The sequence below is a fragment of the Pelodiscus sinensis genome, chromosome 21, assembly GCF_052426305.1.
Source record: "Pelodiscus sinensis isolate ZL-2025 chromosome 21, ASM5242630v1, whole genome shotgun sequence".
NCBI classification, from domain to species: Eukaryota; Metazoa; Chordata; order Testudines; family Trionychidae; genus Pelodiscus; species Pelodiscus sinensis.
Window position 1 is genome coordinate 2,291,297 of NC_143072.1, and position 14,190 is coordinate 2,305,486.

The 14,190-nt window shown below is 38.3% G+C and overlaps 1 protein-coding gene across 1 annotated transcript in view; it reads right to left on the minus strand.

Annotated features, from left to right (window-relative positions):
* Positions 1–1,115: 1,115 nt before the first annotated feature.
* CAMKK1 (calcium/calmodulin dependent protein kinase kinase 1) overlaps positions 1,116–14,190 on the minus strand; it is a 197,544-nt gene continuing 184,469 nt past the window's right edge. Inside the window, exon 16 of the mRNA XM_006136070.5 lies at positions 1,116–10,468. Within this exon, the coding sequence (XP_006136132.1) occupies positions 10,396–10,468 (73 nt within the window). The 3' untranslated portion in view covers positions 1,116–10,395. The remainder of the gene's footprint in view (positions 10,469–14,190) is intronic.

Consider the following 14,190-nt stretch of genomic DNA (forward strand, 5'->3'; position numbering starts at 1 on the left):
TTTTTTAATATGTGCACATTCCTTAGGAAACAACATCATTAAAGGCAGGATAACCTTACGGGTTTGTATTTAAACAATGTTCACAATGGTCAGGGATGTGACTGAGACTTGAGGCGAGACTGTCTCAGGACTATGTACATCTTTTGCCTCACCTAATATGCGGGAAAGACCAACCGTGAAGAAGACAAGACAAATAATAGTGCAGGCATTGATAAAGGTGTCCTTAGCTTACTTATAATAGTGCAAAGGTGATAGCCATACAATTGAGGTGACAGTTACTGACAGCTTACTGAAGGGGATTGTCTTGTGGGAACCCTCTGGGCTCACTGCCTCTTGCCCATCTAGGGTACGTCTAAACTACATGGCTCCATCAACGGAGCCATGTAGATTTGTTTGTTCGGCAAAGGGAAATGAAGCCGTGATTTAAATAATCGCGGCTTTATTTAAATTTAAATGGCTGCCCCGCTCTGCTGATCAGTTGTTTGTTGGCAGATCGGGGCAGTCTGGACGCTCCCCTGCTGACATGAAAGCCCTTTATCGACCTCCCCAGTAAACCTCATCCTACAAGGCATAATGGGGAGGTCGATAAAGGGCTTTCAGGTCGACAAGCGCGCTGAGCTGACAAACAGCTGATCAGCTGTTTGTTGGCTCAGCGCGGCAGCCATTTAAATTTAAATGAAGCCGCGATTATTTAAATCACGGCTTCATTTCCCTTTGCTGATCAGCTTAATCTACATGGCTCCATTGATGGAGTCATGTAGTTTAGACACACCCCTAATGTTCTCATGAAACACCAGAGCTGAAAATCCTTCGTGCAAGATGACCGTTTCCCAGTAATCTCTTCATTATGCACATACTGGCCAGTTTTGGCAGATTCTTGCATTGCTTCCAGATGGAGAGGATGAATATGACCTGATATAGCCCTAATGAAAATTAGCTTCTGCGTGGCTCTGTTTTAACAGCTGAGGCTGGAATGCTCAGCACCTTTCATGCACAAGCCCCAACTGAAGAGCAGGGTTTAGTATGAATTCTGTGCATTGGGGTACATTTCAGCCTCAATGCTTAAATAAACATATTTAAAATCATTTGTACTTCAAGCACTACATCACCACTAGTCGTTTCTATGGACTTTATTGTCATTTTCCTTTCAGTTCCAGAGTATAAAAGCATGCAAAAAATAGCCTCTCTCTTAATAGTACATATTTACACTGCAATGGCCATGTGCCATTACAATACAGAGCACATATACATCATGCTTCAGTTATAGAAGAGTACAATACAGATAGCTATACCTCACACCAAACAGCACAACAGATGTCAATACCAACACAGAACAGGCATAGAAATCAGGTACACAGCAGCAAAATTACGGCACACAGTATCAGCATTGTCTCTGAATATTACAATTCATTTAGCTTTTATCATTCTTTTTGAAATTTTAGTGTTGGAAACACTTTATGGAGAAGAGATGTTGAATGAAGGTGCATGCCTCAGCTTGAAGAAACACTAAGCTTAAGTGACTTTGATTCAGAGATGGTTATTCTTGCATGAAAAGCTAGGGATAAACTGCTAGCTCCTGACTTTCCCCCCACTCCAGTACATCCAGAGTTCTGAGTGAAGCAAACCTACTATGTTTTCTACAGTGCACTGGCCCAGGAAAGAAAATGTTTTCCTTTTTTGATCACAGGACCATTTTGTAAATGTTTTCACATGAAAAGGAGAATCTCAGGTAACTCAATGCACTGTACAAAAATTCACTAGTTGCCTCCCAGAAATGCTGTACAAATCTGAAATATTGTATTTTTTCCATTAGAATATAATAAAAACTGCACACAAGCTCTAGCAATTCCACTTTCCCAGTTTTCATTTAGACTACTATCTAGATGCCCTGTATATGGAGAGACAATTCTTTCTTTCCTCCTGTTTTCTTGTATCAAATCACTAAGAAACAAATAGTGTTGTGGCACCTTAGAGTCTAACAACAATAATAAATAGTATCAAGTGTAGTGTATTTTTGTTGGTCTCTAAGGCACCACAGCACCACTTGTTGTTTTTAAGGTTACAGACTAACACAGCTATCCCTCTGAGACTCTCAAATCATTAAAACATTTTGCATTAGTATCAAGGATCAGGACCTACTACATTACACCTGATCAGCATGCAGCAAAGAGCTAGAGGTTTGCTTCTGCATGGTATGGAGGACTCTGACCCGGATCCTGGAAATAACTTAAGCTCATGCTTAAATATGTCAGTAGCCCAACTGATTTCACTACACACAATGCTCAGTATCTTGCTGGATGGAACCTTAGCTGAACTGGAGATATAAGTAACATTCTTTGCTGTACATGTCTTGAAAAGATCTCTCTAGCCATGACACTAAAGTTTAATTTACAATCATGCAACAAATGACCCATCATATACACAGCTGGCTACTGGAGACTTGAGATCATGCTGAAAAGACCTTTTATTTTTTGCACATTTTCTATGCAGCTCTTTGCCTTGCTGATGCTGGGGACAAATATGTGAGGGAGTAGCTTCATTTATTTATTTATGACTTTTACTGGGTGATGGATATTTGTGAACAATGTGAATACAGCTTTGTTAGATCCTCCTGGACTAATCCTGAGAGGAGATGGCACATATATTGAGACTGTAAAGGAACTCACATTGCAATTTATTACAAAATACAAGAAAACAAATTTCAAGACATATTTTAGTTTAGGTACTCGTTTGAAGTTCCTGGGAGTTTTGCCTTTTTTTCCAGGACTGCAGAATGCCTAACCTTACTTTGAGTTGGCTGGTGAAGTAATGAATATGTTATGGGGACTTTTCTTCGTCTAGACTACCGCGTTTTGTCGACGGAAGTTTTGTCAACAGATACTGTCGACAAAACTTCCGTCGACAAAGAGCGTCCAGACACATTGAGTTCTGTCGACAAAGCAAGCTGCTTTGTCGACAGAACTCCGTAGTCTGGACGCAATGTTACAGGCAATAACACCTTCTGTCGACAGATTTCTGTCGACAGAAGGTGTTATGCCTCGTAAAATGAGGTATACCAGCGTTAACAAAACTGCTGAGTTCTGTCAACGTTATGTCGACAGAACTCAGCGGTAGTGTAGACGTTGGTATAGTTTTGTCGACAAAAGTCCACCTTTGTCGACAAAACTAGGTAGTCTAGACACACCCTTAGTTGCACTATAGTTCATTTTGTCTGACAAAGAACTATACCATGCCCTCGCCTCTCATATTAAGACTCTGTTGTATGGCACATTTTCTGATCTGGAGGTAATTTGCTTCCTACCTACAGTACCAATTTGCCTAAGTAAAGAATGCAGTGGTAACAGCATTCTCTTTGTTATGCAGAGATTTCAAGATGGAGTGCACTTTTTAAAAAACATTTGTCAGAACATTTTCTTCTGAATTCCCAATTTAATTTATATCTCATTTTATTTATTCTGGAAGGCTCTAGGACTAAGATAAATACAGGATTATTTGTTATTGCATCATTAAATCCTTTCGTAGAGCCAATGTGCTGAATCATGTGAACTCCCACTGAACTCAATGGGTGTTGAGGGCACGCCAAATCTCCTAAGAGGTCCATGTGGAACAGAAATAGGTCATGTACATCCAAATATTAAAACTCATAGTAGACCATGTATAGACTCATCATAACCTCATATGTAAATGGTCTTGTCTATGAATTACAGTGCACAGTCACATATGCACATAATGCATATGCAAAACCAACACATTTAATTTCCACTAGTGAGCACTCAGCACCCTACAAGATGGGGCTCAAAAAAGGCCAAGTTATCATCGGAGTTTTATTTGTCAAAAGAATATTAGCTTAGAATTGGAAGCATGCAGTGAAACTGCTTAGCATGCTAGAAACTCAACAGAAAGATATGTATGTTGATTTCATGTAGAACTCATATTTTAATTTAAAATAAAGTAGTGGCACTTGAACTTGCATACCGTGAACTCCTCCTGCTATAGCAGGTGCCCGACAGGTTACAAAGAACCCAGTGTTACAAAGAACAAAGTGTGGGCTTTAAGGGGTCCATTTGCTACAGCCCTCATGCTTATGTTGTTGAACATAATCTATTTCACAACTGCACATCTCTGAACTTAACCTAGTCCCTGTTCAGCTGCAGCAGCTAAAGGCCTAGAAACCCTTGCTGTAAGGGGATTTCACCCCAATGTCTTGAATATTAACTTGACTCACAGTCCATAGTTTCCTGAAATAAATATAACAAGATTGCAACTGCCCATCAAAGGAGGTAGATTTCTTTACAACATTTTTGCTTTGACATCATGATCCATGGAGCAGTGAAATTCCTTCATGAAATCCATTGCAACCAATATGGCACCGGTTTATCATACATAGTAACTAAAGGAAAGTCCTCACAGTCTCTCTGTGTCCTTGTTTCTGGAAACGTAAGCAGGTCAAGGGGTCTTATGGATACCATGTTCACTTACGCTGTCCCCAAAGAGGAGCAGAATTTGACATCAGAACTTATGCTTTGCTACAAACCCCTGCTGACAGACAGATATAACAGCTGCAACAAGCAGCACAGAATGAGTTGTTTCTAAAGCTGCTTTCCTTTCATAATTACCAGAGCCTCTCATTATTGACTTAGGACGACCCTGATCTCACTCGGACTAAGTTAGTGGCAAAAGATCCATTGTCTTCAATTTGAGCAAGAGTATTAAAACCTTAATAAGAATCTTTTCAATTGCATCCAATTTGCAAATAAAATGAATCAAGCTAGCATCCCCTCTCCTCTTAACACAAAAACAATGACCTCTAATTTGCCTGACATATTTGAAACTCAAAGGACTGCTCTGGCATGCAACCCACTGGCAATTACAAGTAAAGTGAAAAACCAAAAAGTGAGTGTCTTGTCAGAAGGAACTCAAACAAGATGCAAAACTGTTATCATCAAAGGAGTGGAAGGAAAAGGAAATTTGTGAACATGCCATTAATGTTAGCCACTTTTCAATTTATGCTTTATATGTTATTATGGGAAATAATATTATAATAGAGTAAATAAATAGGTGGGCCTTACAGAGATCTTTGTGGCTCCTGATTTGTAATTAACCCCCCCCCCCTAAAATCCTGTTTTATAGGTTTTTTCACACATGCCAAGGCACTGAACAAAATCCTAGGAAAATCAAATATCATGATTACTGATGCATGTACACAATTATCTTATGAATAACAATTATAAGAGCTGGCTACATGATTCAAACAGGAAAGACTTTACTGTAAACTTGTTTCCTTATTTTGCATTGTCAAAGTCTCCCAAAGACAACTGGCAAATATCTAACATGGCTGATTTGCTTGGTGTCTTTATATACCTTTGCTGCTCAAAAGCAGAATCATGCAGATATGACACAATTACCCAGCAAATACATATTATTCTTTATCACAGAAAATTGGCAGGAAACCATAGCACAAAAGGAGATATACACGTGCACATGGGGGCAGGGAGGAAGGTGAGATGGTGTTACAAACATTAAGAGTCACTGTATGTGCATTTACTCAGACTCTACAAGCATCTGAAAACAACAGGAATTTGTTAAGTGTCACATTCATATTGAAATACTCCCACCCAAAGTGATAAAGATCTCTACTATTGCTGCCCTTGCTAACAGACTTGACAAACTCTATCAAGTGTTATTTTTCAAGCTGAGATCTATTAATAATTTATAACACATACTTCATACCGATTAAAAAAAGTGTGTTATTTCTCCACAAGAGATTTCTTTAAAGGCTTTTCAAATTAGACACAACTTAATTACAACTTGGACTAAATTATAAGAAGTGATAAATATGATTTGTTTTACAAACAACTGTTAGAAGTATTTCTGACAGATGCGAACTTGAGTACACACATTTTGATGAAGTCAGAAACCCTTCTTTGAAGGACACACTTGCAGCAGAAATTGTGTTGTCTAGTATATAGGCTCTGGCCTACACTAGGACTTTATTTCGAAATAACCTCCCCAAGGTTGAATTTACAAGCGGTGCATCCACACTACCAAGTCTGTTATTTCAAAATAACAGGTTGCAGAATTCAAACGCTGTACTCCTGCTTTTCATGAGGAGTAATGCTACTCCCTAAATAGTAATTTCAAAATAACAGTAGTGTGGATGCTCCAGTGCTGCTAATTCGAATCTATTGGCGTCCAGGAGGTCTCCTACAGAGTGCTTCCTGGGGCTCTAAGTCCAAGGTAGTGCATCCACATTAATGGAGCCTGCCTCAGACTAATTTTGAGGCTTCCTCATAGTGAGGACACTAGTTCAAATTTGTTAAATCGGGAGCTCTTAAGTCGAATTCAGTAATTTCAAAATAGTTTGCTAGTGTGGACATGGCTTAATAGCGGTGGAAGATTTTGAATACAAAACGTATTCCTTCCTCCGCAGATCATCCCAATGCCTGATATCCATGTCAAGAAAAAGATTTTCATCCATTCTGGGTAGGACTGGATTGTCAGAGATGAAAGAGTAATTTTAAAACATTCTTTAACCTTAATTTATCCTTTATTCTTCATCCAGTCTTGGCTTGACAAAGCCCTACCTGGACTGAGCCCTGGCTGGGTTGATTTAGTTGGGATTGGTCCTGCTTTGGGCAGGCGGCTGGACTCAACCTCCTGAGGTCTCTTCCAGCCCTAAGATTCTATTATTCTAATTTGCTCCTGTCCCATAATAGAAAGGCGCTATTGCTCCAAGCTATACTAACATTGCTGCAAACACGGTACACGTCTCTCTGATCGCATGACAGAAGTGGAATGTCATTTCACAACATTCCCTTTAGACATGCAGAAAAATGATTAGACTTCTTTTGATGTTTGCATAATTTCCACGTTTGGAACTGTGTGCAGATTTTGCGTCTGCATTGTGTGATGGAATTAGGATGATTTCTTGCCATCTAAAGAAAAAGAAATCTTGGCCTGAATGCCAGAGATGACAAAGTCTCTGAAGTAGAATTCACTGTGTCTGGATTGGAAAAAATAGGTTTGTGTGGCCTCCCTCCCAAGGAACATTGAACATTTTCTAAAATTTATTTGGGGGAGAATTTAAGAGATTAAAAGACTATCAAACACAGTGCCCTATGGCTAAATAAATAGTTCATGCTTTTAAAAAATATTATGCTTTAGATTCGATTTATTCATCGAGGCTGGGATTTTCAAAGGATTCTTACAGGAGTTAGGCACTCAGTCTCCAAAGGGATTTGGGAGCCTAACTCTACTGAAGTCCTTTGAAATATCTCCTCTCCAGAATTTCAAAATGGAGTGTTACTGAAATATAAATTAAATGGTTTTAGAAATAATCTGCCGATAGGTGTCATACACTATATTCTGAGTTGTATCAGTTAAACTTCCTTATAAAGTTTATCAATGTAAACTAAGTATAAAATTGAATTCTGAGTGCCTACTAAAGTTTTTAGCACCAGTATAACTAAATGGTTTAAAGTCACACCTCAGTTAAAACTCGTGTAACTTTGAATATAGACAAGGAGGATGTGTCTAGACTACAGGATTTTTTTTTAAACAAAAGTAGGCTTTTTTTTTGACAAAACTATACCTGCAGCTACACTACTGCCGTGTTCTGTCGACAGTAAGTCGACAGAACGCGGCAGTTTTGTCGACATCAGTAAATCTCATTTTACGAGGAATAATGCCTTTTTTCAAAAGTACCCTTGAAAAAGGCGCTATTGCATGGAAACTGCGCTTTTTTGAAAGAGCGTCTAGACTTTCGAAAAAGTGGCTTGCTTTTTCGACAATACTGATCGTAGTCTAGACGCTCTTTTTCGACAGAGGCTGTGTCGACAGTATATGTCGACAAAGCCTCTGTCGAAAAAGGTGTGAAGTCTAGACATAGTTGGATAAAGCCCAGGTGAACTGAAGGAGAATACCCCTACTGAGAAATAATATTCCATGATATTGTAGTCAGCAAGTTCTTCTGTCAGACTTTCTGCCTGATCTGATAAAAAAATCAATAGTCTTCCATCAAAACCATTCCTTTTACAACAACAAAACCTCACAATAACCACCCCTGGTTTTAGACTATCCTGGTTTTAGACACCTGCTTTTACGGTTACTATTCTCACATAAATATAATAAATTACATTTTGTTACTAAAACATTATGCAAACTTTGATTAAAACTCACCCCCCCCCCAATGTGGTTGGGAATATTATCCCCCTTTTACAGAGGGATAAACAGAGGCACAGAGAAATTACGTGACTCACACAACATCACACTGAGTCACTGTCAGAATGCAGATGACAATTCTGATTTCCTCACCCCTCATCCTCTGCTCTTCGACTAGACCATAGGCATAAAGGGTACTAGACAGTCTCTGCCTCTCTCTTGCAGCAATGAATCTGCATTTTTCAAAACAATACTTCTATATGATGAAAAATAACTATAACACCTCTCGCTGATAGAATGAAGTTAGCAGAGATGCTCATTAACATATGTAACCATCAAAGGGATACGGTGAAGACAGGAGGCGATATTCTATGGCTTTTGTTCTCCAGGAGGTCAGATTAAATGATCAAAATGGCTCCTTCGGCTCTTACAAACTTACGATTCTACGTAAAATGAGAAGGGGAGTAAACTAGAGGTAAGATAAAATGGGTAATAATATCTCATTCACGGTCTGAAAGTCCAAAAAAAGCCCTTCTCTCTTCATTCTGACTGGCCTTAATTTACCACCTTTCTCTCTAAAACAATGTATATTCTAACTGCCTTCCTCACAGAAAACCCCCATAACTTGCACTTAAATACATAATAATGGGAAATACTCCTGCCTTTTAACTTTATTTGCCCTTTTTGTTGACATAGCTAAACAAAGGTGTGTCCACATCTTTGTACTTGCCTGAAAGACAAAACAGAGCAAACTCAATGCAAATCTGAAGTAACTGCACTGAAGTGAATGAATTAATCCAAATGTATAGCTATGCAACATGACATCTAGTCTCAGAACTGCTACTGGCAGCTATTCTCTCCCCCCTGTGGCACTGCAGTAAATATAACCTATAATTACTTTTGTAGTAGCTTCAGCCTCCATGGTTGACTGGGGATTCCAAACAAACTCAAATTTCTCACCAACTAATTCGACAACACTGAACATTCATGAATATTATTAAAACCAGATTGGGAATATTACAGCAGCATGATACAACAGAGGACCAAGTGCATAAAATCTGAAGTATTGAAATGGTATATGACTGAGTTTAATTTAGAAACTTCTGTCCTGTAGCTCTTCTGGTTCTCTTGTTTATCCTCTAAGAATCAGCTACTAACATACTATCTTCCAGGAAGATGTCCTATTTCAGGGCATTCACAACAATAGCTAGGTAAAAAAACCTCAATGTATAATCAAATATATATATATATATATATATATATATATATATATATATATATATTGTCTCTCTCTTATGGGGGTAGAGGGTTGGGAGGTGATGGTAAAGGAGAATCAGATTGACTTAAATGACAAATAAAATCCATTGTCTCGTGCTTTCAGATCTGTAAATACATTTCCTGTCCAAACATTGGCATGCAATTGGACCAAATCCCAGACATCTACAGTGAACAGCACACTATAAGCAAATGCTCTTGGTTCATAAACCATCATGTTCAGATGAATATCAGAGCCTTTAACAGTTTAGGGACACTCAAAAGTTCAATGCAGATTGTGGGAATACTGTATATTTCCAATATAATACTAAAAAGACTTTAATGTAATGTGGTCCTGTATGTTAACTGGAACTATATAATGCAAAAATTAGAAAAATTGAAAAGCATAAAGAATTACACAGTGGAACATCTCATTCTACTTCAATAGAAGTCAACAGGAATTTTGCCATTGACTTCAGCAGAAGTAAGACTGTCTCAGTAAAATTAAATGCTTAATTGAGTAATAAACAAAGTTAACGTAAGAAAGGAGACCAAGCTACTGCATATCTTTTTTCTTGGTACTTTGAATACAGAATGCAAAAAGCTGGAATACATCCTGATGGCAAGTGCCCTATTAAATAAAGTTTGGTCCTCTGAATGAAAAATAAAAAAACCACATTCATTGGTCAAGATACCAGACTATAATGACCACACAACTTAGGCTGAAGCACAAATAGCGAGTGAGGCACATGTTACATACACACAGAGAAACGTCTTATGTGTTGAATGAAGCCAATCGGTAACATAACATAGCTTTCATGAGTAAGCCACTTCCAAAGAACTCGCAGTTTGTTGTTGTTGCTTGTTTCTTCTTTTCATTTTCAGGTCACAGAACTTTGGCTCATGAGAGCAGTATGTGTGCGACACAACACAATGTTTACAACAGCAGTAAATAACCCAGTCCAGGACATGCAGATGGCCTCAGGAAGTAGCCTCATCTTCACAGACATCAGGGAGTTCAGGGTCCTTTACTCCTTCTCGGCTTGCTTGCTTTCTACATGAATCAATGAAGGGAAGGAAATAATTAGAAACAGACATTTAGAGAAATTGAGCAGGTATAAGTTTTCTCCAATAGGCAAGTCAAACCAATAACAATAATTATATGAAGCATGACATTCAAACAAACTGTATTCCCCTAAAAAGTATATCATATAACCATTAAACTGCCATAGAGATAAATGCATCAACATCAGTGCACTGATCACTCTAAGTATTAAAAGACTTTGTATCATGAGGCTACAGCTCCCTAGTTTGTTAAAATGCATTCTCAACTCCATTATATTACACCAATACAAGAGACTTGGTTCTCAGAAACAGACATACAGAAAGGCAGCAATTTTTATGAGTTTATTTGGTTTATATTTTTAAAATCTACTTGCTTCACTGATTTTATGGTTTGATATCTGCAACCCTTTTTCCAAAGTTGAACTGCAAATGGCAGCTATGTTCCCCGAAGGCAAATAAAAATGTAGCCAACAGCTGTGTTGCAGTGGCTGTTGTACATTCTTTGAAGTGGGAATCTCATCTTCCTGTGTGTCTGTACAGCATCTGACACAACAGGGCCACGATCCTTCCTGAGTTCTTTGGGAGTTACTGCAATAGACATTATAATTAATATTAATAGAATTAGAACTCAGAACTGATTAAAATGCCAATTATATAAAAAAGGCAGTGTTTCCCCTTTTTCAGTTTTTCCAAGAAAAACCCAAACTAGAAAATGTTTAAGAAAAAAATACGGTTTTGATAAAAATGGTTTTGAAATCCAAAGACTGAAAATATTTACTGAAAACTACACAAAAAACTGAACCTTTTTTTTACCAAAAACCAAAATTGTTTCTGACAACTGAAAAATTTTACCACAAATTTTGTTTCTATTTTCTGATAAATTGACAATTATTAGAAAAAGCCTGAGCAAATGCACTCTGCACATGTCAGAGTATTAGTCACTAAAACAAAATGAAGATAACTTACTTATATTTGTCTTAATTCCCAAAGTCTTCAGCCTTTTCAGAATGCTCCTAAATTTCAACTTCCCCTCTTGCCAATTGAAAAGAGTGACAATTATCTCCACTGCAAAACCATCTTCAATGTTACCCCTACTTGAGTCTCATCCACACTCAAATGCTCTTAACTAGAGTGTGGTGGTACGTTCAAGGCCTTGTCTACACTAGAAAGGTTTGCTGGGAAAGGTATACTGGTAGAGCCATACTAAACACATCCTGTTACTGGAAATGCACCTTACACTGTCAGAGGAGTTGATAAGCCTAGTAAGTGGTTAAGACAAGTTAGCAAAACCTTTCAAGTACTAATGTGAACACTGTGCTTCTAACACAGTCATACTGTGTGGCTTGAGTGTTATTTAACAGTATGTCTGTTCTTATCCAAGCTAGGCTAACTTGAGAGGAAGTAACTAAAGTGTAGGTATCCTGAGTTAACTCTGCAGACATAGCCTAGAAAGGTAGCAAGGCTAATTAACTCTTAAAATGGTAAGGTGAATTTTTTTTGGACATCACACCTTATCATTTAGTTTGTAGCTGTGTCAGAAGAACACTTATGCCTGAGCTGTACTTTATACAGTGAACAGAAAAAAAAAGTTACCATTAAGTATAATTACATTTCTAAGTGCACCATCCTAGCCCATGTGATAAACCTGACCTTGAACATAGACAACTGATCATTTCCCAATGTACTTTCAGGCCTGACTCCAAGATGCTGAGTAATAGATCTGTCTTCAGAGGCTGATCCAAGTTAATTCAGGGCTTGTCATCACCCTCTTTAAATGATTTATTACCGTGAACAGGAAAGGAGTTTTCATTATCAAATAAAACGCAAGCAGGTCTGTGCAGTGGGATAACGGCAAGCATAATTCAGCAGCAGATGGTGTCTCACGAGTTATTTAGAGCCTGCTGTCATTTTGTTCTGTTTGCTAGTCTCTGCGATTTGATGAATCAGATTAAATGTTTCCCTGAAATTCTCAGTAGCTGATACCTGTCTGGACACCTTGTTTTAGCATTAAAGGCAATGTGATCTGCAGGAAGTAGAATGGGTGCAATACAGCATAAATTGACATAGCATTCATACAACACTGAATATCAACTACATGAATGTTCTCCAGACAGCTGGAGGGATCACGCAGTAAGGGGTGTGCGGTCTGTGCTGCCACACAGGAGAAGTGAGTTCCTGCTGAGAAGGCAAAGGCTAAATGCAAGTCTCCATTCAATAATTATTCTTAAGGTGTTACTTTGTATCCATGTTACTTTTATTAGTAGCAGGCTAATGAACTTGCTCCATGTGGTAATCCAACACGCTGCACTGTTGAGACCATTGTTGTTAGTAGTAACAACACATGGCCTGTGTGTAGCAATTTTTGTACAGTAATGGCACAAACATCACAACATAACAGATAGTAAAATTAGGGCAAAGAAGCAACAAATCAATATTTGACTCCTTCCTTGTCCCACATTCAGATATGGCTCACTCATGCTCTGTCCTGGGAATGGATAAGAAATCTTTCCTAATGTCATTTATGCAATCACTATGGACCCAGTATCTGTCCTCATTTATGCACTTGGAACTTCCATTGACTTCTCTGGGAATGAAGGCAGAACATCAATGAGAATGATGCGACCAGCCGTTATGCCTGGGTATCTGAGAAGAGAATTTGGTCCAATGTATTTAAAGAAAAATTGCTTGACAACAATGGCAGCATCTATCTTATGAACAGTTTGTTGCACCTCTGAGGTCAAGTCATCAGGGATCATTCACAGCTTTCATTTGCACCAGGCTGGGTTATTCATTCCGAAACCCAAGAATTGTCTGCACTAGTAATCCATCTTACTTCAATGGCTGGCCAGAGATTCCTGGAACTACCTCTATCAGTGCAAAATAAGTGTAGGCAAGAGAACCCTCGATTTGCACAGATGGAGATTGTGCTTGCTTGAAACCTGGGGAAGATAAAATGGAGCTAAATGGCTAAAGATGGCTGGAATCAGGATAAATTCTCAATGTAGATGAGTCACAGTCATGGCCTTATCGGGAGACTGTGCATATGCTGTTTTTCAAGCTAAACAGGTTTTGGATATCATGGGGGCAAGCAGTGAACTTCTGTACTTTATTAGATCGCTCTAGCCCTTATGGGTGCTGATATAGGGCTGAGCTTGATTTTCTGATAGAGCCTGATCTTCTAACCTAAGTCATCAGAGGTCCAAATTTCCTTTGACTTCAGTGAACCTGTCTGTGACTTCTTTACTGTACATTCAAATAGAAAGGACTATTACCTAGATCAAGACTTTCTTTTTTCAAAACTGAAACCAGTCCCATGTATCACAACCCAACTGCCAATGAAAGTTCTGAATCAGCCTTTTTGTTCAATTCCTTCCCAGTACAACTGAAGAATCTTTTCAAAACCTTTCATGCTTGCAGTAGGAGGTGTCCCAAGCTTGATTCATCTATTTATTTTACAGTGATAAATGAGCTCCTAAACAAACAACTGTCTCCATAATAATGGAGCGTCTCAAATGGAATTTCAAGAGACATGATTAATTTCCAATCATTCATCTGGAACCATTGTCAAATTCTAGGCAGAATAACTGTGCTTTGAGCTGGAAGTGCACAGTGAGATTTTGCTCTCAGATTAACTATTTAAAAAAATAGTTAATGTGAAACATTGGAGATTATGGTATTTTGTTGTTTAAATTGGACAGCATACATTGTGGA